Source organism: Eleutherodactylus coqui, chromosome 8 (genome assembly GCF_035609145.1).
Source record: "Eleutherodactylus coqui strain aEleCoq1 chromosome 8, aEleCoq1.hap1, whole genome shotgun sequence".
NCBI lineage: Eukaryota > Metazoa > Chordata > Amphibia > Anura > Eleutherodactylidae > Eleutherodactylus > Eleutherodactylus coqui.
This window is the reverse complement of record NC_089844.1, coordinates 198,022,295-198,048,396: the sequence shown is the minus strand read 5'-3', so window position 1 is coordinate 198,048,396 and position 26,102 is coordinate 198,022,295. Positions and strand designations below refer to the sequence as shown.

General features: G+C 47.6%; 2 protein-coding genes across 2 annotated transcripts in view; both read right to left on the bottom strand.

The window, feature by feature from the left end:
- The window catches only part of WDR75 (WD repeat domain 75), a 33,819-nt gene extending 32,624 nt beyond the window's left edge, over nucleotides 1-1,195 (bottom strand). Inside the window, exon 1 of the mRNA XM_066577229.1 lies at nucleotides 999-1,195. Within this exon, the coding sequence (XP_066433326.1) occupies nucleotides 999-1,084 (86 nt within the window). The 5' untranslated portion in view covers nucleotides 1,085-1,195. The remainder of the gene's footprint in view (nucleotides 1-998) is intronic.
- Nucleotides 1,196-20,013: 18,818 nt separating this feature from the next.
- GLS (glutaminase) overlaps nucleotides 20,014-26,102 on the bottom strand; it is a 158,257-nt gene continuing 152,168 nt past the window's right edge. Inside the window, exons 15-18 of the mRNA XM_066577226.1 lie at nucleotides 25,647-25,708; nucleotides 22,761-22,837; nucleotides 22,474-22,537; nucleotides 20,014-20,364 (exon numbers count right to left, since the gene is read on the bottom strand). Of these exons, the coding sequence (XP_066433323.1) occupies nucleotides 20,208-20,364; nucleotides 22,474-22,537; nucleotides 22,761-22,837; nucleotides 25,647-25,708 (360 nt within the window). The 3' untranslated portion in view covers nucleotides 20,014-20,207. The remainder of the gene's footprint in view (nucleotides 20,365-22,473; nucleotides 22,538-22,760; nucleotides 22,838-25,646; nucleotides 25,709-26,102) is intronic.

The following is a 26,102-nucleotide window of genomic DNA, read 5'->3' as shown; positions in this document are numbered from 1 at the left end:
CCCCCCGGGATCCCACCGTCCTCCGCTCCACCCCATGGGACCCCCCCCCGGGATCCCACCGTCCTCCGCTCCACCCCATGGGACCCCGCCCCCCCCCGGGATCCCACCGTCCTCCGCTCCACCCCATGGGACCCCGCCCCCCCCCGGGATCCCACCGTCCTCCGCTCCACCCCATGGGACCCCCCCCCCCGGGATCCCACCGTCCTCCGCTCCACCCCATGGGACCCCCCCCCCCGGGATCCCACCGTCCTCCGCTCCACCCCATGGGACCCCCCCCCCGGGATCCCACCGTCCTCCGCTCCACCCCATGGGACCCCCCCCCCGGGATCCCACCGTCCTCCGCTCCACCCCATGGGACCCCCCCCCGGGATCCCACCGTCCTCCGCTCCACCCCATGGGACCCCCCCCGGGATCCCACCGTCCTCCGCTCCACCCCATGGGACCCCCCCCGCTCCCACCGTCCTCCGCTCCACCCTATCGGTGATGCGGCTAATCAGCGCGGCCGCAAGGAGTATCAGCTTATTTATTCCGCACTATGTTGGACCCCTCAGAACCAGGATCACTGCTGATCGGCCCGTCCCAACTGCTCAGGGGTAGCGCAGCCCCTCACACTGGGATTATAGGTTAGCAGCCCAGCGCCCCCCACAGACACGGTTGGGCATCACAGCGCCCCGCTAACACAGCTGGTGACACCGTGGAACCCGCAGACACAGGGCGCAGGATGCGTCACGGCTTCCGTACAGCGAGGCCGCCTGTGGACAGCTGGACGGGGCGGTCAGTGGTCTCCCCCATAACCCCCGCGTAGGCGGGACCAGCAGACGCTTGCGGAATAACCCGCGGATACACCATAAACGTCTAAGGTGACGGTAACCCTTTAGTGACCGGCGCTGGAACTATCGCAGTGCATTGTGGGGGAAGCGACTTCTCTTCAGACTCCAAACCAGATTATGTATAAAACTGAGAACTCCAACCCCCAATCGGAGATCAGCTCCACCTACTTGCCGTCCTTGGAGAAGAGCGCCCTCCGCAGGTTAATTCTGCTCCCTCCGCTCTGCAGCACGCGGACCTCGCCGTCCGTTACCATCCTGCCACGGGGCTCAGCTGAGAACACATGCGGGGAAACCGGAATTGCGGAAGCACACCAAGGCAGGACGCCGGAAGTGGGGAAGGGCCATGTGCTCGGGCGGCCATCTTTAGTTCTGGCAGCAGGCCCGTCACACAGAGAGCGTCGGAGGCGGGGTCCCTGAGCTCCGCCTACAGCTCAGACTGGCTGCTTCCTCCACACCGCAGTTCGTACAGAGAGCGCCGCGTTTCTGAATGGATTGGGTAAAAGGTGGGCTGACGTCAGCGGGTCAGGTGACTTTCTCCTGTCACATGACTAGCAGAGGCGGGGTTTTCGAGTTCTGTGACGTGCGGTCTGGAGGTCACGTGGTGCTGTTATATAGGAGGGGGACACGGGACAGAATCTCCACTGGGTCACGATGCTGCCCCCCGGGCTCCACGGCCGCCCTCCATAACAGCCGCAGGTTCACATGCAGGACGTCTTGCGGGACTGTTGGCGCGGATTCCTGATCTCCAGGAGATGGAATAAAACGCCACGGATGCACGGCGGATTTGATTAGTGGAGTCCGAGGTTGGCAGCTGTGCAGGAGAGTCTCTGTACTAGCCGCCCGTAGGAAAGCATGGAGCTCCCTCAGCTCTGCGCACACATGGCATTCCGTGAGCGGTACATAAACCGCAGATTGCTGCCTTTTGGCGCAGATTCCACACGGACGGCTCCACTGATCTCTATGGAGGTGGTCGATCTGCGCTGCGCCATTGTAGGCAGATGCTTCTCCCATTGGTTGGAGACCAGGCGGGGAGGAGAGGGGGCGCAATTGGCCACCATTTTTCCCCAATGCATTACCATGGAGTCCGCCGTCTCCCGTGGGCGGACCGAATGTACGGTTCTTTTTTTTAAAGATATTACATATTTTTAACTGATTTTCTGCCGCCGTCTTCTGCTGCCATAACGTGTTATTTTTCCCATCGCTGTGCGCGGCTCGTTCTGGGCGGGACGGCCTGCGGTTTGTGTTGGTTCCATTTTTAAATACATACGACTTTTTGATCGTTTTTGTATGCGTTTTTTTCTTGGGGACGGGTGACCATAAAAAGTGCATTTCTGGTGTTATTGTTTTTTTCTGACGTCATTGTGCGCCGTAAATAATGCGCTACTTTGACAGATTGTAGTTTTACGGACACGGCGATACCAAAGATGTACTTTTGTTTTATTATTTAGTTTCTTTCATTAGAAATTTAAAGGGGTTGTCTCGCGGCAGCAAGTGGGGTTAAAGGGGTTGTCTCGCGCTGAAACGTTTTTTTGTTTTTTTTCCATAGGACCCCCATTCGGCGCAGGACAACCCCAAAGGATGTGTTAAAAATTTTTTTATTTTTTTATTACTTACCCGAATCCCCGCTCTGCGACGTCTTCCTTCTTCTTCCTTCACCAAGATGGCTGCCAGGATCTTTACCCACGATGCACTGTGGGTCTTCTCCCATGGTGCATCGTGGGCTCTGTGCGGTCCATTGCCGATTCCAGCCTCCTGATTGGCTACGAGTGCATTAATATGGCCATACAGAAGTGTATAACCCCACTTGCTGCCGCGGGACAACCCCTTTAAGCACTTCTGTATGGCCATATTAATGCACTTTGTAATATACATCGTGCATTAAATATGAGCCATACAGAAGTTATACACTTACCTGCTCTATTGCTGGCGTCCCCGTCGCCATGGTGCCGTCTAATTTCGCTGGCTTCTTGCTTTTTTAGACGCGCTTGCGCTGTGCGGTCTTCTGCCTGGTGAATGGGGCCGCTCGTGCCGGAGAGCTGGTCACCGCGTCGTCATCGTAGCTCCGCCTCCGTCACGTGGTGCCGATCAGCCAATTAGGTGGCTGTATCGGCAGTGGAACACACAGAGCCCGCGGTGCACCGTGGGAGAAGACCCGCGGTGCACCGTGGGAGAAGACCAGCGGCGCCATCTTTAAAAGAAGAAGCTGCAGAACGCTGATGCAGGTAAGCGAAATGCTATTTTTAAAAACTAACCAATGCTTTCTTTTTAACAGGGCAGAATGCGGGGGTAAGTGGAAAAAAAAAATGTCGATTTCGCCGCGGGACAACCCCTTTAAGTGGCGAAAGGATTTTTTAAAAAACTTGTATCATTTTTTTAACATTTTTTTTATAACTAGTAAAACTTTTTAAAACTCATTTTTTCCTTTTAGTGCCCAGAGGGAACATGACCCTGCGATGCGGTGATCGCTCCTGCAGTATGGTGGAATCCCATAGCATTACATCATACTGCCATCTGACAAGCTACCCTGCAATGGCAGCCCTGGGGTCTCTCAGAAGGCCCCCGGCTGCTGTGGTAACCACACGGCCCCCCTCTCCATATGATCTCATAGCAGGGAATCACACAGGATCTTTGAACAGTGGTTGAGGCATTTAAAGGGTTAACAGCTCTGCCGCTTATCAGAGCTGTTGAGGGAAGGGTAATGGCTGTAAGAAACAGCTGGCATCGGCATGGGATGGAGTGGGACTGACCCACCATCTCCCTCCATACACACCCCGAACCTGCAGGAGGTAACTAACGTTCCTTTGTCACCATCGGCCGTGGTGGGTCACACGAGGATGGATCATTCACAGCTACATTACCACCTGTGGAGGGCCGATCCCCGCTCAGTACATCATCCGGGTCCCCTCCATAAATGTCATACATATTTGCGAACATTCGATTTATGAATTTCGCTAGATATGAACTATCTCTTCTGCACAGTATGATGTCATGCTCTGGCACAGAATGATGTCATGCTCTGGCACAATATGATGTCATGCTATGGCACAGTATGATGTCATGCTATGGCATGACATCATACTGTGCAGGGACCGGGCAGGCATCTATGAAGCCTGATAGAAGCCTGTCCGGTCAGATCGCGGTTGCTAGGCAGCCGGGGACCTCCTGAAAGGCCCTAGGGCTGTCTATGCAGAGCGCCTAGCAAGAATGGAATTCGGCCCCGTGAAATAAACCGTAATCACCCAAGGCATGTTCTATTTGCCGTGGGCGTACGTGCGGACAGCTTACATTGCAGTCAATGGACATCTTCCTTAACCCTCCAGCTTTAACCCTTTCCAGCCCCACTGTCTGTTGTCTGAAGACATTCTGATTGAAGCCTGTACAGCTCCGATGTCGGAAGACGTCCGGCAGGGTATTCTCACTGTAAATTACTGGCCACTGTTTTCGGGGGCCTCCCCAGCATATCCCATACTGCAGTACTGGCTCTAGCCATCAGATGGCGCCATTGTATAATGGCAGAAAGAGAAAAGCCCCCTAGGAAACCCTGCATCCAAAATTGGATTGCAAAGGGTTAATTGTGTAAGGAGCATGGCATGTGGCTTCTTTAAAGTAGTATTCCCATGTCTGACATTTATGATATATCCATAGGGTTTGCCATGAATGTTTCTGGGACTGCAGACTGGGGGTCCTTGACCCTGTACCAACTCACCCAGTGACCAGCATTACAAGAACCCCTCAACTTGCTGTTCAACACTTTCTGTGACCCATTCATTTCGACGAGTTAATGGAAACCGGGGAGAACAGCCAGATTGGCTACTTTGTAATCCTGACAATCGGTGGCTGTGAAATATGGGCTAGTATTCCCATCTCAGCCCCGTGTGGCTAAGACAGGAGGACCCCTGTAAGTCACTGATACTAGGAAACACATTTATGGAAAGGGTTGTGCCACATGATGGTGATAAATGTGTGATCGCTGAGGGTCCCACAGTGGAGGAATGGGAATTGGGTGGCAACACGTATGCTTGACTGGTAGACCCCACTCCGTGCCAACTCCAGCTCACATGGAGAAGGAACATTCGAGTGGTTGGTGGGGATCTGGGCGGCCAAAAAGGGGTCCAAGCTTTGTAAGCAGCCCAGGGTCCATCGTCTAATTAATCCACCGCTGGCCATTTGTACGTACTTTGCTTGGACACAGCAGCAGGTTTATAAAGTGGGCCGAGGAGTCCAGCAGGGAGAGTAAACAGTGCCTTAAAGGGGTTGTCCCGCGGCAGCAAGTGGGTCTATACACTTCTGTATGGCCATATTAATGCACTTTGTAATGTACATTGTGCATTAATTATGAGCCATACAGAAGTTATAAGAAGTTATTCACTTACCTGCTCCGTTGCTAGCGTCCTCGTTTCCATGGAGCCCGTCTAATTTTCGGCGTCTAATGGCCAAATTAGACGCACTTGCGCAGTCCGGGTCTTCTTCTTTTCTCAATGGGGCCACTCGTGCTGGATGCCGGCTCCGTGTAGCTCCGCCCCATCACGTGCCGATTCCAGCCAATCAGGAGGCTGGAATCGGCAATGGACCGCACAGAAGCCCTGCAGTCCACCGAGGGAGAAGATCCCGGCGGCCATCTTCAGCAGATAAGTAAGAAGTCACCGGAGCGCGGGGATTCAGGTAAGCGCTGTGCGGTGTTCTTTTTTTAACCCCTGCATCGGGGTTGTCTCGCGCCGAACGGGGGGGGGGGGGGGTTGAAAAAAAAAAAAAAAACCCGTTTCGGCGCGGGACAACCCCTTTAATTTCAGGCTTTACAATCCATATAACATGACTAAAAGGACGCCCCTACACGTTTTAAACGGAAGCACAGTTCTTCCTAAGGGCACGCTTCATAGTCTTGTTATATGGACTTTAGAGCTTGACAGGTTACTTTTTGGGCCGGCGGCACGCAGGCAGATTGGAGTGGAAATCAACTGTGATTTTCCGCTCGTGGAGAACAATTGCAGCATGCTCTATTTCTGCACGGACGGCTTCTATTGAAGTCAATGGAAGATGTTCCACCCGCGGCCCTTCCGCAATGATATTGTGGACAGGTTGCAGACTCCGCGTCATCGCCCATCGATGAGGCAGGAAAAACAAACCAAAAACTGTACTGCGCCTGTCCGACGGCCGTGCGGAACATCCCCAATACAGAAGAGAAGTAATGACCGGGATGCATGGATGCCAGCTGGGCACAGGGTCAGGTACCGCTGCGGGCTCCTGTATGTCACAATCAGACTCGGCCCTGTGCAGCTGGCCTTATTCTCCATGCTAGAATACTATTCTCGAAGCACTCATTAAAGGGGTTGTCCCGCGAAAACAAGTGGGTCTATACACTTCTGTATGGCCATATTAATGCACTTTGTAATGTACATTGTGCATTAATTATGAGCCATACAGAAGTTATTCACTTACCTGTTCCGTTGCTAGCGTCCTCGTCTCCATGGTGCCGTCTAATTTTCAGCGTCTAATCGCCGGATTAGATGCGCTTGCGCAGTCCGGGTCTTCTTCTTTTCTGAATGGGGCCGCTCATGCCGGAGAGCGACTCCTTGTAGCTCCGCCCCGTCACGTGTTGATTCCAGCCAATCAGGAGGCTGGAATCAGCAATGGACCGCACAGAAGCCCTGCGGTCCACCGAGGGAGAAGATCCCGGCGGCCATCTTCAGCAGGTAAGTAAGAAGTCACCGGAGCGCGGGGATTAAGGTAAGCGCTGTCCGGTGTTCTTGTTTAACCCCTGCATCGGGGTTGTCTCGCGCCGAACAGGGGGGCTGTTGAAAAAAAAAAAAACCCGTTTCGGCGCGGGACAACCCCTTTAACCCCTTCCCAACACGCACCATCCATATATGGCACACAGGACCAGCTGTATTTATTGTACCATATAATGTATTGAAAAACTATTTGTAAGTGGGATAAAGTAGAAAAAAAACAATTGCACCGTGTTTTTTAAGGGGGGGGGGAGGGGGTTGTTTTTATGGTGTTCATGCTGCAGCAAAAACGACATGCTAACCTCCTGCGGGTCAGAATAAATGTGGTGAAACACATTTATATAGTTTTTTGCATATATTATCACTCCTAAAAGGTAAAAGAACCTTTAAAAAAAAAAAAAAATAGCTTGTCGCTGCATTGATTTTTCCATCAGTGTGGCTGTGTGAGCGCATGATTTTCGTAGTTGTTCATTGGTACCATATTGGAGTACTTACAACTTTTTGATCACTTTTTATTCAATTTCTTTTAGGAGATGGGTTTAAAAAAAAAAACAAAAAAAACCCGTAGTTCTGGCGTTCTGTACCTCTTTTCCCCTAGAATGTGAATCGTATATTTTGATTATCTGGGCCTATACCAAGTATGTTTACATTTTTTTAATTCTTCTTTTTCTTTTAGTTTCTTTAGGGGACTTGGAGTTGCAACAATTTGATCTCTTCTATAATATACTGCAATACTTCACTATTGTAGTTGAGCTGTTACAGGCTTAATTAAAATGGCAGCCCTGAGAGCCTTGACTATGCTCTGGACTGTCATGTGAACTATTAGGACCACCAGATTTGTATTGCTGGGGAAAAGGGGTGTAGGTGCCCCCTCTGGCTGGCTGCTTACATGCGCTGTCAAGTTTGACAGTGGCATCCACACAGTTAACTGCAATGATCGGTGCTAGCTCCAATAGTTGCAGGCAGGTGTCAGAAACAGCTGGCACCCACCCGGAATAAAACAGGCTTGACTCCTGAGCCCACTGCATATTATATTCACAACTGTCCGCCGAATATTTACGGCAGGCAGTCCTTAAGGAATTAAATGTCTTGATCAAGGTTTAGATCTCCAAAACGGACCCCCCCCCCCCCCACCATAAGATCGCCAAGGCTGCCATGAAAGTTTGCCTATTAAGATGTGCCTGTGGCAAGATTCAATAGAATACCTGCAGAAATACAATATAATGCAATACTATAGAATTGTAGTATATGGTATAAATTATCAAACGACTGCAAGTTCAAGTCCCCTTTAGGGACTAAAAAAAATTTGAAAAAAGTAAAATAAAGATTTCTTAATTATAAAAAAAAATGTAAGCCTTTAAAAAAAAAACAAAAAAACTTTATCTAGTTGCCGCATCAAAAAATAAATAAATCACTGTGTTTGTGAAAGTCCAATTTATTAAAACATCACACTATTAAAAGGAGCTGTCTGAGCAGCAGCCAGACATTGTCACCATTGGTCAGAGGAGTAAAGCTGGCGCTCCCATTTCCTTCTCTGACCAGTGATAGCACAGTAGGCCAGATCAGCTGATGGACAAGGGTGAGCGGTGGAGCCCTATCAATCAATTACTGATGACCTATACAGAGGATAGGTCATCAGTTAAAAAAAATCCCAGACTACCCCTTAAAAACCCTTCACTGGGAACAACATAAAAAACGCGATACTAGATTTGCTCTATCACCCCTTGTCCAAGAAAAAAATTAGGATAAAAAGTGATCAAAAAGTCGTATATACCCCAAAATAGAAACGACAGGTTGCTCAGTAAAAAACGAGTCCTCACACAAACACATTAACAGAAAAATAAAAAGTTACGGGGGTCAAAAGGCAGTGACAGAATGCAAATCGTAATGACGCAGAGAATAACGAGAACGGCATTTTTACTCCACTGTGAATGCCATAAAAACTAAACTCACCCAAAAACGATGAAATTGTATTTTTTTTCCCATTTTTCCCTCACAAATTTTTAGTAGTTTTCCAATACATAATATGGTACATTAAACGGCGCAGTTGAAACCTATAACTCCGCCCACAAGAAGCAAGCCTTCAGACAGCCGTGTAACCAGGAAAACAAAAAGTTATGATTTTTTTGAGAGCAGGGAGGAGAAAATGAAGGAAGAGCGCTGACCCGCACCCCTCAAGCTGATGATTATGGCCCAGACAGGCCATCGGGATGGGGCGACCTCCCGCACGCGAGTCAATAAGACGAGAGAGAAATCTTGCATGACTTTATTTCTTTACTACGCAATAGAAAGCAGCACTAGACTTACAGGACAGAACCGGTCACGGCCATTGTTCAAGATTAACCAGTCACTGAAGCAAATACATTCAACACGTTCATGGAAGAGGTTTTCAGACAAGTCTAGCTGAAATAGTGAGAACAGTTCTAGTTCTACCAGGTAACATCATAGAACATTAGATCAGCAGTGAGCCTTAACCCTTTCCAATCCATTTTGTATCCTGGTTTTCCTAGGGGGCTTACTCTTTTTCTGCCGTTATACAATGGCGCTATCTGCTGGCTAAAGCCAGTACTGCATGAGGTGACACATTGGATAGGCTCCGACAGCAGAGAGGCTGGCAATATACAGTAAGAGAACCCCGACGGACGTTTTCCAACGTCAGAGCTGAACAGCCTTAAATCATAATGTCTTCAGAGGTCAGACAGTGGATTGAAAAGGGTTAATCGTCAGTGGAAACTGCCAGCAGGCAGGAATACTTAGTTGTTTCTGTGTAAGGCCAGTAACATTCTGTGCAGTAGGAGCCGCCGTCACAATATATAAAATGCAGCAAGGAACTTATAAAACGCTTCCGCTATCATGTATCACTGAGGGGCTTTCTGGTTTGATGTAATATACTTTGGGTCACATTTAGGACCAATATGCCAGCTTATAAAAAGCTTGTAAAAGTGAATTGTGCCAACTTATCCAACAGTGCCGCACGCCTCTTGATTAATGTGATGCAGACAATGAGAGCGATGTCTCCTATGAGCAGCGTGGATGTGTGCCAAAACTTGCACCGTTTTCTGGCCTTATTATGAATAGATCTGTCTACAAGTTATAGGCCATGCCTCCTCCCAGTAAGCCACACCCACTTTTCTGAGCAACTTTCAAAACGGGCAAGTGCCAAGGAAAGCTGCCAATTTTTGCACAAAAACGGCACGTGTCAACATTTGCGTGTAAATATTAATACAGTAATAAATGTGGACCTTTGTGTTTCTGTGGCCGTGGCATCTCACAGATCCCTCCCGACTCTAGATTTCCAAGAATCGCGTACTACCACCCCGCTCTTTATTATGTAACATTACCAAAATACATGAATAAAAGTTGATCATTTCTACAGTTTTTTTTATTCTTTATAACCTGAAAGTTAATAAAAACAAGTTATTGTGAAGATCCACAACACATCGGAGACGGAGAGACCCCGCGGCCACGGAAGTGTAACTAACCGCATCCACAGGTTAAATGGATGAGGCCATTGTTGGCTGGACTGTCTAACATGTACATAGGGGTCTCGCTGTCAGCCTGGCGGTGGACACAACAGAATCCAGTCCTAATCACATGTTGGGGTTTTTTGCCACTTCCCCAAATCACAATTTCCAGGATAACATTCATACATATATTGAACAAATCCACCAACTCTGCAACGAGCAGCGATATCTTCTTGAGGGCGCAACACTTAAACCTCTACAATACATGAACTTAGCAATTGTTGCCCCCCTTGTCAATATTGTGCATTAATCCACAGAATGGGTGTTCTAGTACCGGGAGCTTCCGTCATGGTCGGGAATGTGCTGTAGGGAGCGATGTGCAGAGATCCCTCATCTATTCAGTGGATAGGTGATCAATGTTAGAAAGTTTCTGATCTTTGACATTTATTGCACATCAAGAGGCCATGCCCTAAATGTTTGCTAGATACAGGTTCTACCTCTAGGGCCTCCATATAGTTCCAGTACAGAGGTTCTCTGCTCCCATAGGTGGCCAATGGACATTCAGGCTGGGATTATGTCAAGGGGTGAGCTCACCGTGCTATGCTGCTTCAGTAACTCCCATTCCCTTCTGAGGGAGTTACAGAAGCCGTAGAACACAGTGAACCTGACGGTTTCCATAATCCCAGCCACCTCTCCATTCTGCCTGGATGCAGCAGCTTCCTGTAAGAATGGTGTTGGTGGACCCCTCTGGATCCAGACATGGAAGCTACATCTATCAGTTATGGCATTTCCTGTGGATAGGAGATGAATGTCAAAACAGGAATGACCTTCCAATAGTGGGAAAACCACTTGGGGTTCATGCCCTGCCCAGCTTCCATACTTCTTCTTTGCCCCCATTTGATCAAGGCAGAAAGGACGATGAAATGAAGACCTGAGTAATCTGAGGTAGACTGGTTGCTAAAAATTTGCTGCCTATTCAAAAGTTTTCTCAGGGTAGGGTTTAGGGTTCCATTTTTGATATTTGATTGGTCTGATTGGAGGTGCTGAGGTGTCATCACATGATTGGTGGGTTGTCGTGTGGACCAAACAGTGCAAAGCAAAGTACAACGTGCTCATCTTTAAGATTTAGGTGGGCGGCGTAATCATCCCACTTTGCTTTGCTTTCACTTGATGGACTGAAGACCCAGAGGACCTTCCCCTCTCCTATACGAATCCCCCATCTACACAGGGTCCGGCTGTACAGGTAGCTCAGTCTATGAGCTTTTGTATAATAGGGGATGGATCTAAACTGCAGGAAGGAATGCAGATTCATTCTATCCCGAGCCACCATTTACACGTCTGACAGAGGTTTGCTATTGTGAACTGTTCCATTAAAAAGTAATAAAATCAGAGTATAAAGATGTGCGGCCCGCCACATGACTCAGCCGAGCGACTCCAACCTGTTTGGTGGTGTACTGGCAGCGATTAGACTTGTTTGCACTGCAAGCAGAGAGCAGCGGTAGCTGGTGGCCAGGCCAGAAGTTGGTGCCCGCGCTGCACTCCAGAAAAGAGCAGTTTGTGGGGCTCGGTCTCATTCCGTCTAAGGGGTGAAAGGAGCAATTGAAAAGATCACATGATCGGCAGATGGATGTCCTGCTACGTCCATTGAACGTTGGAGTCTTCTGGTCACATAGCGCTGAGATGGTGGTGACCGTCTAGGGCGCCACCTCGCCACAGGTGATACGGGGACGCTCATTGTCACAGGAGTCCCTGGGAAGTGGTAAGCCCGGTTTGTATGGCTTGCTAGTCCTGCTCTGCTGTGGGCCTTGTGTATGTGTTTGCGTCAGCATGTGGCGCAGTACCCACAGCAGAGGAGGACCAAAAAGACTAAACTGGTTTATTGGTGTATGCAAAGTATGCACATAATGCTGGAAATAAGACCAAGACAGGAGTGAGGAGAGCTCGTAGGTACTTTTTTGTGATCTGGTCTGGGAGGGAACTGGGGCTGTATTATGGGGTCTGATCTGGCCTGTGGGGTCTTGTCTAATTCCGTCCAAGGAACAGATCTTTTTGTGAATTCTGCTATTTTCAGAAGGCCAGCTCTCTCTTGACTTAATCCCACCAAGACTAAGCCCCTTTGTGTCTTAAAGGGGTTGTCCAGTCACTGGTCACCACCTTTTTAATAGGACCCCCCCCCCCCCATGTGAAAAAAAATAAAATGACAGTCTGCAGGGTCACTGTTCGTTCTCCTCACATCCTGAGGGCCATGATGCCAGGAGTTTAAGAACGTCATCATATGTCACAATCATCATTGGTGCTGCAGCATTGGATCCTGGCGGCTGTAGAGGGGTAAATATAGTTCTGTTATTTTCTCATGGGGGGGGTCCTATTGAAAGGGAATTCTCCAGTAACCAGACAACCCCTTTAATGACCAGAACTCTTAGAAAAGGATTTTTAACGTTATTAGTACTATTGTAAGCAAGTCACCTCAAGGCCTTTTGGAAGTTTTAGAGTGATGCATGTCAGATGGACAAGCGGAAGATTCTATTTTTCCCAAGACATGATGCCAAATACGCTTCCATTTACACTTTACATGCACCCCTACGTGCCTACAAACATTTTAGGAAATCGTTCAGTCTTTTAATCCAATTTGCACAACTAGCACTATCCTAAAGAACCTGCAGAATTAAAGGCCTATTGAATTCATCAGGTTTCTAGTTGGGGAGGTATTCACTGAGCACATGTTCAGTGTAGTGAGCTGCAGCTCGCACCATACTTAGACGATGCAGACCAAGTATTCGGACTCTTCCTTTAGGAAGAAAATTCTGTTCTCCTTTTCTCCAGCTGAAATTAAATCCCCCCCCCCCCCAATTACAAATTAACTTTCTTAACCAAGTTTACAAACTTTTCACGGTTTGCAAAAGAACAATGTAAATTGTGCAACACACTTAATATAAGCAGTTTATCCAAATCCACCACAAAATGCCACTTTTAATGAATGGTGATAAATGATTCACCCCTTCATGACGAGGGTCTGTAGTGCTCAGAGCCCCTTTACCGGTTATGAGCAGCTGCAGACATTATGTGCAGCCAGACAGCAGCTTCTGACAGCGTTCTTGAGGAGTCTTACCCCATTTCTCATGGCCAATGGCCTCCAGGTCACTAATATTCTCAGGTTTGTGTCCTGCAACAGTCTTCTACACATCTCACCAGACATTTTCATCGGGGTTCAAGTCAGGCAACTGTAATGGCCACTCTGGATCTGCCAAGTCTTCTGAAGCCTTGGTGGACTATGCAGTCTGCTTGGGATCATTGTCCTGTTGGAAGGTCCAATGACGTCCGAGCTTCCGCTTCTTCACTTAAGGCATGTTTTCTCCTAGGATTTCCCGATACTTGATGGAATCCATCTTGCCCTCCACACACTGCAGGTTTCTAATCCTAGAGCACCAGCGAGCCGCTGCCATGCTTTACAGCAGGCAAGGGTTCTTTTCAGTGCTTCATTCTTCCTCCTCCAGATATACCATTGATCTAAAGGCCCAAAAAGTTTCAGTTTTGTTTAATCACTCCACAGAACAAAATCCCCCCAAAATCAGTGTTATTTTTAAGGATTTGAGCGTATTGGAGACTTTTCTTGTGATTTTGGGTCAGTAGAGGTAACATCTTGGAGTTCGGGCATGAAGACTTTGCCTGATGAAGGGTCCATGGAAGATCCGAAAGGTCGCTATAACATCATGTATTTTTGTTAGCCATTAAAAGATACCATATCTACAAGAGGACTTGGTTTCTCTTACTGAGAACAGTCACAGTCCACGTTATTGAGACCCCTTTATATAACATCGGCTGGGGCATAGCTAGATTTCATTTTGGATTCCATACTGACCCTTCAATATCTTTAAAGCTCCCCTTTGTTTTACTGTTTTAGGTCAGGAATGAGGGCAATATTATTTTATCTTCCATTAATATACAGGTCTGCTAAAAAAGACTATTCTGTTGGCTTTTTAAAATGTACAACTGAGTTATAAATAATGGACTTTGGTCTATGAATCCATTCATGTATTTTGGATTGGTGTTATAGGCTTTGTTTTTGGTTAATATTAAATCTATTGAAAATGAGAAATTATAGATATGACTCACATCTGTGAGTCCGCGATAGTCATTGGTCATCGGCCAACAGTCTCCGCCCCCCCCTATGATGTGTCTGTCCGTATACACAGCAGTGGTTAATCACACATTATTAGGTAGGGGGTGTAATATCATAAGAGTCAGTATCACGTTTTATGTATACGGATATAATCTAAGTCAAAAAGCCGACTCTGGAGCTGTATCTCAATACTGGGGCCCCATATTGAAATAACAGTAGCATGCTAGAATAGAAAGACATGAATGCGCTACACGATGAGATGGTGCATGGGCCCCGGAACATGGATTTCAGTTTTGTATTGAGGGCCCTATAAGAGAGTGTAAAACCCAATTGCAAAGTTGAAGAGTAACATGTGAGAAGCATGAGAAATCTGTTTTCGGCGTCTCTCTAAGTGCCGTAGGACCGCTGCTATGACTGAAGTAAGGAAGTGGCCGCCTTTTACTACAATATATATGCATGGAAACAATATTTTTTAGATTTCCCTTCCTGTGATCCAGATCTATGCATGGAAAAGCCATGGGAGCCGTGTTCATTTCAGGGACTCTCAACAGAGATCGGTACCTGAATCTCCTGCCGATGACAATGTAGGACTTTCTACATCTCACATGCTATTCTTCAACTTTGAAATTCGGATTTACTCTCTCTCTCCCTTACAGGGGCCACGACACAACTGGAATCCATGTTCCATGCCTTCATATTCAAATACACTATTGTTATTTCACTATAGGGCACCAGTATTGAGATACAGCGCTGGATCTGGCTTTTTGACCATACCCTATGTACAATGGATATAAGAAGTCTACACATCCCTGTTAAAATGACATAATTTACAGGAATCCCCCCCCATATAAAGTTCGGCTCTTCTAAGAGGATTTTCCTGACATTTTCTTAGTTGATTCGTAAAGATGTTATAGGCCATCAAAGGGATCTGATTGTTGGAAGATATCAGTTCGGGGAAGAGGTCTGAGAGGCTCTCAAGAAGCAACATTAAATGAGCTGCAGGAGGTTTTGGCAAGTACTGGTTGTGTATTCATGTGACAACCCTCTCCCGTATTCTTCATATGTGTGGGCTATGGGTTGGGGGGACGAGACGGAAGACTTTTCTAACAACATAGAAAAACATCCAAGCTCAGCTATATTTTGCTAAAACTTCCATTAAGTCTGTCAGAAGTCTGCGGGAGAACGTGTTATCGTCTGATAAGACCAAGGGTGGACTTTTTGGCCATAATTCCAAAAGGCATGTTTGACACAAAGCCAACACTGCGCATCAACAGAAGACCACAGACCCGCAGCGAAGAGGGTGGTGGCAGTATTATGTGGGGGGCTATTTTTCTGCTGCTGGAACTGGGACTATAGTCCAGGTGGAGGGAATTATGAACCGTTCCAAATATTAGTCCGTCCTGGCACAAAACCTTCAGGTCTATGCCAAAAAGCTGAAGAGGAATTTCACCTTTCAGCACGACAATGACCCAAAGCAGACCGACAAATCAGCAAAAGAATGGCTTCACCAGAAGATGATCAAAGTTTTGGAATGGCCCAGACCTGAATCCCATTGTAAAAAATTAATTTGTGTCCGATAGAACACCAAAAGTAACTTTTTACAATGGGATTTAGTTTGATATGGTTGTTATTCCTTGAGGTGTTACTTTGGTCATTTGCCTGTCTTCCCTCAGTGTTTCCCTGCCACTGATTTTGCCCTCTGGTTCTGTATGTGGATTTTACCCTGGAGTTTGTGGAACTCTGCCCAATTGCATTACCTCAGTCACTAAGTCTACTTCTGGGTCTGGTTGTTGCTGAAGAGCAGACGTGTTCTTGGTGGTAAGAGTTCTGCTGTAAAGCTAAGTGGGGTTTTTGTTTGTTCATTTGTTTCCCTTCCTATAGTTGCTAGAGTCAGTGGCCGAGGCGCGAGGCCACCTTTATACAGGGCAGTTCTTACGCTAGTACTCAGGGTGAGGTTGTCCCTTTCCTCCTTCCCTTATATAATATTTTACTCTGTTCCACAGTCTGCTCCCCGTCTGAACACAATCTTGCTTGCACCTTACACTCAGGGCAAACGTGATACTAACAAATCAGTAAATTCTGGTTGGTCAGCCTTGCTCGTTATCATAAAAAATGTTGCTAGTAGATTGTATATCTTACTGTGTGAACAGTGAGATTATTCCCCATGGAGCCGTCTGTCTGTCACCCAAGTGGCAATTCTTGGCCTACACTTCAAGATGATGCAACTTCATCATGGCATAGAGGCATCAAATTGCCCTGTACGTTACACAGCCTCATTGCAACCCCCCCCCCATGTTACCCCTCCAGCAAGCCCCCTACATATTGTAACTAGGCTTATGATTATATGTATCTCTGTTGTTTTTCGCTTGGTTAAGGGTTTCTATACCCGAAAAAATACATCAAAATTTAGTATGCTGGTTGTGGATGTAAAGTCAGTTCAAGCATTCAGTCCGTTCGTGTGTTTTACCTCCTGTTTTCAGTGGTTTGATGTCAACGAGTTGTGGTCAACCCACCAAAACCGTGCAGCCACACATCCTTCTATGGAAAGCTTGTGGATTTTAAACACAGATTTCTTGGATTTCCCTTTTAATACATTGCGTGAAAGCTGCAGGCAATTAACAGCGCCATCCATGGAAAATGTGGATGTAACACATGTGGATGCATTATGGATTTCGGTGTATTTCCTGAGTATTACGAGGCTGCTGGTTATACTGGGGAGTCTCTCGCTAGAAGAAGCAGTGATACAAGGACCAGCTCCCTCCTGCGGGTCTGCCGTGGCTGGCAGCCATGTGCAGTAATGGATTCCGCTTGTCCCGATTTACGCAGCTGTATCCCCCGCTAGCGAAGCTCTATAACACACTATCTATTTACCTGGCTGATAAAATTCCAGCTCTAGCTCCTGTCTAAAGCTGAATAAATGGGTCTTTTGCCGATTTGTCACCCATTGGGATGTATTTATAAATGGATTCAGCAGGTCTGAGATTCGTGAATTCTGTCATAAATATAGAAGAATGGATTCTTTTATTATAATCTATTGACCAACATATCAGTGAATGAACAAATCAGCAAAATAGATCAATTAATTTTCTCCCCACTACTCCACCTATCCAGACAGGAGCAACATGTTACCTGTTATCACCTGGGGGCACTGTAAGCCGTTGTGGGCACAGGGCGGCTTCTGAGGAGTCCTCGGGTGTACTTTTTATCCTTACCTGGCTCCCCATTGCCACCCATGGCAGTCAGATGCACAGACAGGGCAGCAGGCCTATCTCTGTGGGCTGTATACGCACACCTATAGAGAACAATGCATGCGTGCACAGCCTGGAGAGAGGAGGACGCAGCACTGTCTGTGCATCTAACTGCCATGGGTGACAGCTGGATAACGCAGACTACTCAGAACCTGCCCCATGAGCACCAAAACTTAGAATGTGGTGCTGGCTAGCGACAACGGGTCCCCCTTAAAAAGAAGGGGAGCCAGGTATGTTGAACTACACATTTTGCAAGTATTGTGACATTTCTACTGCGCACCAGAGGCTTCAACATCAGAAGGGGCTAAAACACCTCTGAAATCCATCAATATTGCACACATGAAGATGAACGTCGGTCTCTGTGCCCAGAGTAACTTATGTTTCTGCACGTTAGCAATGTAATGTTGCCCAGGGACCACTGAGTTCTATAGGAACCAATCAGAATGCAGCTTTGATTTTTTGATTTCTCAAGGCCAAGTAAGCGGAATGAAAGATGTATTTACTCTGCGGCCGGCTGCTAGGATGGTGCTGGACTAACAGCGAATAGGAGCAGGAGATTTTATTACAGCGGTAACCTTCTAGACATGAATGTGATATCCACAGCATAGATGTCACATTTGTTCCCGTGAGGCAGACGTGCAGAAGTTTAATATCACACCAATACAGAAGAAAAAGCTGCACGGAATGGATGCAGCGTGGGTTTACACAGCAGACTTCAGCCCTTAACAGTAAAGGGGGATATCTGCCCAATGCCACCGCATCCCCACTCCACGCTGCCGTCCATGAAGCAATGCCACATCCGGTGGGCTTTACCTGCTACACATTTTCCTCTGCAGAAAATTCACTCTGGGAACAAATCCCAGGGGTCTGATTTATATATATATACTCTCACACTACAATGTTGACCAAAGTATTGTCTCCCCAGCAGTCCGGTGATGTGTGAGCATTGGGTATAAAGGAGAGGATCAGAAGTAGATCCCAATACAGAAACCATTAGAGGCCACCAGGTGCAGAGCTGACAACGGGGTCTGCTGGGGAATATCACCAGGTGTAGAGCTGACAACGGGGTCTGCTGTGGAATGTCACCAGGTGTAGAGCTGACAACGGGGTCTGCTGTGGAATGTCACCAGGTGTAGAGCTGACAACGGGGATTGCTGTGGAATGTCACCAGGTGTAGAGCTGACAACAGGGTCTGCTGTGGAATGTCACCAGGTGTAGAGATGACAATGGGGGCTGGTGGTGGGATGTTACCAGGTGTAGAGATGACAACGGGGTCTGTCGGTGGGATGTCACCAGGTGTAGAGCTGACAACGGGGTCTGCTGTGGAATGTCACCAGGCGTAGAGATGACAATGGGGGCTGGTGGTGGGATGTTACCAGGTGTAGAGATGACAACGGGGTCTGTCGGTGGGATGTCACCAGGTGTAGAGATGACAACAGGGTCTGGTGGTGGCATGTCACCAAGTGTAGAGCTGACAACGAGGTCTGGTGGTGGCATGTCACCAGGTGTAGAGCAGAAAGCGGGTTCTGGCGGGGGAGGGAGGGTTGTCACCAGGTGTAGAACTGACAACGGGATCTGGTGGTGGGACGTCACCAGGTATAGAGCTGACTACGGGATCTCATGGTGGGATGTCACCAGGTGGTGAGCCGACAACGGGGTTTGGCGCGCGGGGGGTATAGGTCACCATGTGTAGAGCTGACAACCTTCCTGAGTACACCGTTAGCCATGTTATTTGAGATGGAGACCATCTGGTGTGTGTGGTGCAGCCACGTTGGGGAGACCTCATAAACTGACAGAACATGGACAATGAAGCCTTGGAGGAGCTGTGAAGACATCACACACATCGTCTGCCCTCGCTCAGGAGGTCTCACAGGACATTGGAACATTCATTAGCACCAGAACCCTGTGTAGGGAACGGCATGTGAAGAGTTACCATGGACGAGCGGCTGCACACAACATCATAGCAGTGAATGCACAGCGGCGCCTGGCTTGAAGAGGAGCAGAATATCTGCAAACTTCACTGGCCGCCCAAAGTTCAGCTCTCAAACTTTGAGCATCTTTGGGATGAACTAGAACACTCAACACGCCTCACATCTCTGCCTGAAGCTCCTTAAGGAATGGAGGCAAATCCCGTCACACATCTATGGGAATTTGGTGGGAAGCGGCTGTGGAGGGGCATGTGGAGTCATTGAGGCCAAAGGTGGCCAACACCGGATGGAAAATGTGAATAAAAACACATTTCAGCGCCGTCTGTGTCCAATACTTTTGTCAACATAATGTATTTTTGAGTGATAAAAACCTGAAAGCTCTATGATGTCTACATGCAATAAAATTCTGCATAAAATGTGAGAGTATGTTGTAAATGTGACAGGTAGCACTCCAGGCTCTGCAGCGCGATGCGTCACGGGTCTGTACAAGGAGTCGCAGTATGTACAGGACTCTCCCATTCACAAGCAGGAGGGGTTGTGGAAGGTTTGTGGAGTTTAGGCCTGGATGTGTGATGGACCTTCATGATTGACAATCATCTAGAAGTCATACAGCAAACCTCGTCTACCCAGCATTTACAACGTGTCCTTTCGCTTAATTACTTATGTTCCCGAAATGGAGGGCAAATCAACCCATTCCTGTTCCTAGAGGGCGAAGGACGAGCAGTTTATTGTTTGTATGGTTTTGGTGACTCGATTTCCTCCTGAGGATCGGGCAAGAAGACATCATTAAAACATCATTTAAAATATACATCACTAGAAGATAAAAATACACTCTGAACTGATTCTACAGCACAACGGGTACAAGTGCAAATCTGTGGACTGCGGGGTGCTTTATAACAGCCCGTCTAGGTTCTTTTGGATAGTCTGGTCACCTTTCCCGTTATTTGGTTCATCCAGCGGTTTATAATTATTTTGGTATTCTTGGAGGATTTTAACAACATCGTGATGTCCAAAATGCATGGCTTCATCTATGGGAGTGTTATTCCACCTGCAGGGAGACATACAGAAGGTTCACTGGGCGCCTGTGCTGCCACACAACGTCTCTTAGCAATGCCTACAATGACTTAGTAACCCTGCGCTCGCTCCGGCTGTGGTGTTCGTCCGGCTTGTATCCGCAGCAGATCCGTCTAGTTAATGGGGTAAATAAGCATGTGGATTTTCTGACTTGGATTAGGCGTGGTGTTCAGTAAATCACTTTTTTTCCCCGCACACGGACTTTAAATTGCCATGAAGTGGCTAGTGAGCTTCTACAGTTTGATCAAAAGGTCCGGGCTCATTCACACAGGTGTGGTTGCGGTCTATATTAGGTGTGTAGTACAGACAGCATAAACCCCATTGATTTGCATTGGGACATTCAGACACACAAACAAAAAAATCACAGCATGTCCTATTTTGCCCCATTCCGGACCAAAATCTATGGGGTCGTGTCTCACACGTATTCACTGCACACTTACAGATGAGGGTGCGGAAATCAGTGGCAACATCTTTCTTTTGCACGTGCAAAGAAAAAAAAATGTAAGTGCAAAAACCACAAAATACACAGTGAATACACAGGCGCCCACACTAAGGGTTCTCCCTCCCATGATTATGGCTGTCTGGCTACATCAGGCATCCTCCCTTTTTGAAGGGGGCCTGGGTATTGAGGTCCTTTTGGTCTGCTCAAGGTACTTTCAAGACCCGCTCGGACTCCCTGGTATACTGACTTTGGCTATCCGGACTATGGGCCATAGAAAAAAAAAAGTACAAAAAATATTTAGATTAAAAAAATCCCAAGTAAAAAAACAACATATCTTCAATCTTGTGTGAGAATAGAGACTAATACAAAATGTCAAGGATCCCTTATAATGTGTGCTAGCGATATTGTGAAGCGCCTAATGGTGGAATAAAGTAACACGTAGTTAAGAAAGGGATCTTTTGAAACCGCATTTGCTGTGAAACGCGCGATGCAATGCTCAGAGTCTAACGGATTGACGTTGGGGGTCCACGAGTCTCAAAAACCTAAGGAGGTCCAGGGTTCACACTCGTGAGAATTCAGCTTAAGGCCTTAAAGGGGTTGTCTCGAGGAAGCAGTGAATTTTTTTTTGCCCAGTCCCTATAATTAAGCATACATTACTAAGCCCCCCTGTAAATGACTTTTCTAGCTGGTTTCTACTTACAGTTCCAGCGTTTCAGCAACTTATAAAACCAGACGCCCCGCAGCCGCTGACCGGACCCCGGGATTGAACGCTGCCGACTAGTCACCCACCGCCAGGCAGCAGGTAACCGGCGCTAGCCCCCGGCTCCCCCGCGCTAGACCCTGACAACAGACGAAGGCCCCTCGGCCCAGCGCTGGGCTCCGGAACCCAGCGCTGGGCTCCGGAACCTAGCGCTGGGCTCCGGAACCTAGCGCTGTGGCCCGGGATCTTCACCTGTTAGTGACACATCACCCCCGACCCATCACTTACCTGGGCGGCTTCTCGGGACAGCTGGACGGCTGGGCGGCTTCTCGGGACAGCTGGACGGCTCCAGTTTCTGCACCTTCCTCTAACAGAGGATGGTAGCAGAATGGCCGCTCCAGCGCGCTCCCGAGAAGTGACAGCTCGTCTGCGCATGCGCAGAAGAGCTGTAGCGGCTCGTGCTGAGAGCAGAAGACCGGACTGCGCAAGCGTGTCTAAAAAAGCAAGCTGCCAGCGAATTTAGACGGAGCCATGGAGACGAGGACGCCAGCAACGGAGCAGGTAAGTGAATAACTTCTGTATGGCTCATATTTAATGCACGATGTATATTACAAAGTGCATTAATATGGCCATACAGAAGTGTATAACCCCACTTGATTTCGCGAGACAACCCCTTTAAGTACTTGCTGAAATGTGGCCAAAAATTGCTGCAGAACGGCTTTACAACAAATCAATCCAGTTTTCAAATGTTTATGTCTGTGTATTTTGTCCAGCAAAACGTCTGTTCCCCTGCAAAAACTGAGCTTTGGCCAAACAGCAAGGTGTACCCTACCGCCAGAACCGTCCAGGCCGGGTACAAAGAATCTAAAGGGCGCACATCCTGAAACCATCTAGAAATGCAAACAGTAACGTTGTTCCAGGCAGTATTTTATATAACTCACCTGTCTTTTGGGAAAGGGTTGACTTTGCATGCCTCTAGAAGAAATCGCACAACTTCTACATGCCCTGCATTTTAAAACGAGAGCAAAAACGAAATCAGCCTGAAGATGCCTGTATGTGCCGTCAAATCAAAGAGCGCCCCCTACCCCCCAAACGTAACCGCAACCCGGGATGAAATCAGCTTGTATGAAACTCACACACGTCCCAAAAACATACAGGAAACGGTTGGCAAAAACAACATCTCCCACATTGTTTCTCAGAGATGCATAACAAATGAGACATGACCTACCTTCCGCTGCCGCTACATGCAACGCAGTACGAGAGTCATAGTCACGCTGCTCCATATCCATTGCTGAGAGGGCAAATCTAGTAAACAAAAAGCGTGTTCATTTTGGGGTCTGCTATGGATCTGAATTTACTAAGCGGTCTGGCCCAAGTTGTGGAGTAATGGGCCATTCATTCATTATGCACCCATCCCCCAGTGTTATCTTGGTTAGTTACTTCTTTCTATCTCCAGCTCTTGGCTTTCTTCCCCCTCAGATGGTCCTGTGATCTCCGTTCTGACCACTCGGATCTACTTGGGAGTTGTGCGTTCAGCTTCTAGTCCAGCCATTAACACTCCCATTGGGGGTCTCACAGACATGAACTCAAACACAGTGCTGAATGGCGCTTTCCAGCGTTGCAATTTTCAAGCGCTGTCAGCTTTATCATTGGCCATTTAGCACATCCTTTCACCCAAAAGCGACTGTTACATCGCGGCAAAGCTTATTATTATTCCCTGTGCGTCTAAGGGCTAATGCCCACAGACAGATTATCGCTGCGGAATCCTGCAGCAATGTCCGTCTATAGACATGCTGTGTTAAAAGATTGTCCCCTGCCCACGGGTGGAAATAAACTGTAATTTTCCGCTCGCGGGGGAGAATCGCGGCATGTTCTATTCTGTGTGGAAAATCTCATGGACGGCTTCCATTGCAGCCAATGGAAGCCGTCCGTCCCACAATATTCCACACATTGGGCACAGCGAGAATCCGCGTCATAGCCCACAGACAGCGTGTCATGCCCTGCTCGCTGGGTGAGACCCTCATGGCGGATCAGTATAGGATATAGGGTCTCTATGGTGGGCGCCAGGTCTGATTCCACTGCGACATTTCACAGTCGGAATCCGGCCCAGCTGTGGGCATGAGGCCTAAAACTTTAAAGCAATCCATTAGGGCCCTTTCACACGGGACAGAATACACAAAGCAGCGTTGCAGAATACGCCCTTCCTGCGGAACATTCAGCACCAAAATTCTGTTATCATGTGGATTTTTGATGCGGGTTTGTAAATAATAAAGTTCTGGCAATTCCACATCAAAGACCGCAGATTTTGGTGCCCAATCATGGGCTGGCCATGCTCTTGTGCAATATTCCTTGCCAGGTGGAAGTTGCCTTAAGCTGTTCTGAAGGCACAGCCTAGTGAGAGCTGCAGATGCAATCCCCAGCACTGGCCACCCCGCTCTGTACACTGTTGTGGTGCCTGAGCAGCTGATTGGTCGGGGTCCCAAGCAATGGACCAAGGCCGATCAACTACTGAAGGCCTATCCTGAGGACAAGTCATCAATAGTATTTACCCGGAAGACCCTATTAACGCGTACCCTCAGTCCTGACAGGTTTTGTGCTTTGCAATAACTTCTCCCCTCCGACTAACCCCCATGGCTGCGGCTGTCTACCTGTTCACCACACTTGCTGCTTGTTTGGGCCTACCTACAACATGGGACCCACTTTGTAATTTTTTTTTTATAGGGCTACTTTGGGTTCCCAATCCACCCGTTGGCATACATGACAAAGAACCTGAATCTGCTGGACAGCGCCAGCCGCCAGTAGACCCACCCACATTTTGGTTTTCAGTCTTAGTGTTTTAGATCTTTTAGTCAGATGTTTCTATGGTTACTGAAGTCCAATTTTAGCATGTCATGAGTTTTTAATATTTTAAATGGACAAATACACCAAGTTTAGGCAAAGACTCAATATTTACAGTGTTGACCCCTTTTTTCCCCCCAAGATTTCCATAATTCGCCCTGGCATGCTGGATATCCGCAGCACGGCCATATCAGAACAAATACTGTACAGGAATTGGACTGCAGAGGACTAGGTTGGGGGTGGGGGGAGGAGTTATTTGTCCTGATGAAGTCCCTTTAGACTGTTTGGGAAATCTGCATGAATGATTGTCTGGAGAAAAAAAAGGTGAGCGCTACCATCAGACCAGGGTCATGCCAGCAGAGGTAAAGCATCCTGAGACCATTCATGTGAGTGGTTGCTTTTCATCCAAGGGGGAGGGCTCACTCACAGCCTTAGAATACTGCTATGAATCAAGAATGGGATCTAAGCCTCCCCGGGGAGCAACGTCCCCCCAGCCACCTGGTAGCGACGTCCCCCCAGCAGCCGGGAGCAATTTCGTGATGAACAATGCTTTTTCCAGCATGATGGCGCTCCATGTCACAAGGCAAGTGTGACAACAAAGTGGCTCGGTGAACAAAACATTGACATTTCTTGCCCATGGCCAGGAAACTCCGCTGATTGCAATCCCATTGAGAACCTATTGTGAATGCTCAAAAAGCAGGCAGGCAAAGACACAGAGGTTGTGATAAACTCCAAGCGCGGATTAGGAAGAATGGGTCATCAGTCAGGATTTGGCCCAGAAGTCGATATCCAACATGTCAGATGGAAGCGCAGGAGTCTTGAAAAGAAAGGATCAACACTGTAAATATTGAGTTTTTGTCAAAACGTATTGAAAGGCTTTGAATTGGACTTTAGTTTGTACTACCGTGTTTCCCCGAAAATAAGACAGTGTCTTATATTAATTTTTGTTCAAAAAGGTTTAACTTTTTTACATGTATAGCTGCCTGGACACTATTTAGATTGCCTTTTTTAATTAACTGTCAGCAGGGCTTAATTTTGGAGTATGGCTTATATTTCAAGCATCCTCAAAAAGCCTGAAAAATCATTTTGCATCCTCGAAAATTCTGGAAAATCATGCTATGTCTTATTTTCAGGGTATGTCTTATTTTCAGGGAAACAGGGTAGCAGATCTCAACGCACTGAACCAGAAAACTGTGAAAACCCAAATCTCTGTCAGTTTCCAAACTACTTTAGAGTGTGACCTCCAGTGACGTCCGCAGCGTTGTAGGCACTCTACCTTCTCAGTGCAGACACGTCTCCGGTATACGCAGCAAACAGAAGGTTTATCACAGACTTCACCTGAAAGGAAAGAAGAGAATGATATTCAGCACATATGGGCAACAGGTGGGACATGTTTATTATATTGGCACTCGTCTCCCTTTAGTCTGACGCTTTTAACCATTTGTATGCTCTAGCTCAGGTACAAACCATCCAGACACCGAGAGGCTAATGTATCTGTTTTGCTGAAGCGATATATTAACCATTCCAATCCTGTATTTCCTCGTGCTCAGGACGGCAGCCCAAACCTCGTGGAGCTCCCCAGAGGCTCCACTGGGTGTAGCGTATACATGGAGTTAGTTTCCCTTTTAGGGGCCAGTACTTCCATAAATATGGCAACCAGTGGAGTAATCTACCTTTTTTTTTTCCTTTAGAACTGATGTGAAAGCTGGACAAAAAAACCCACTCCATATGA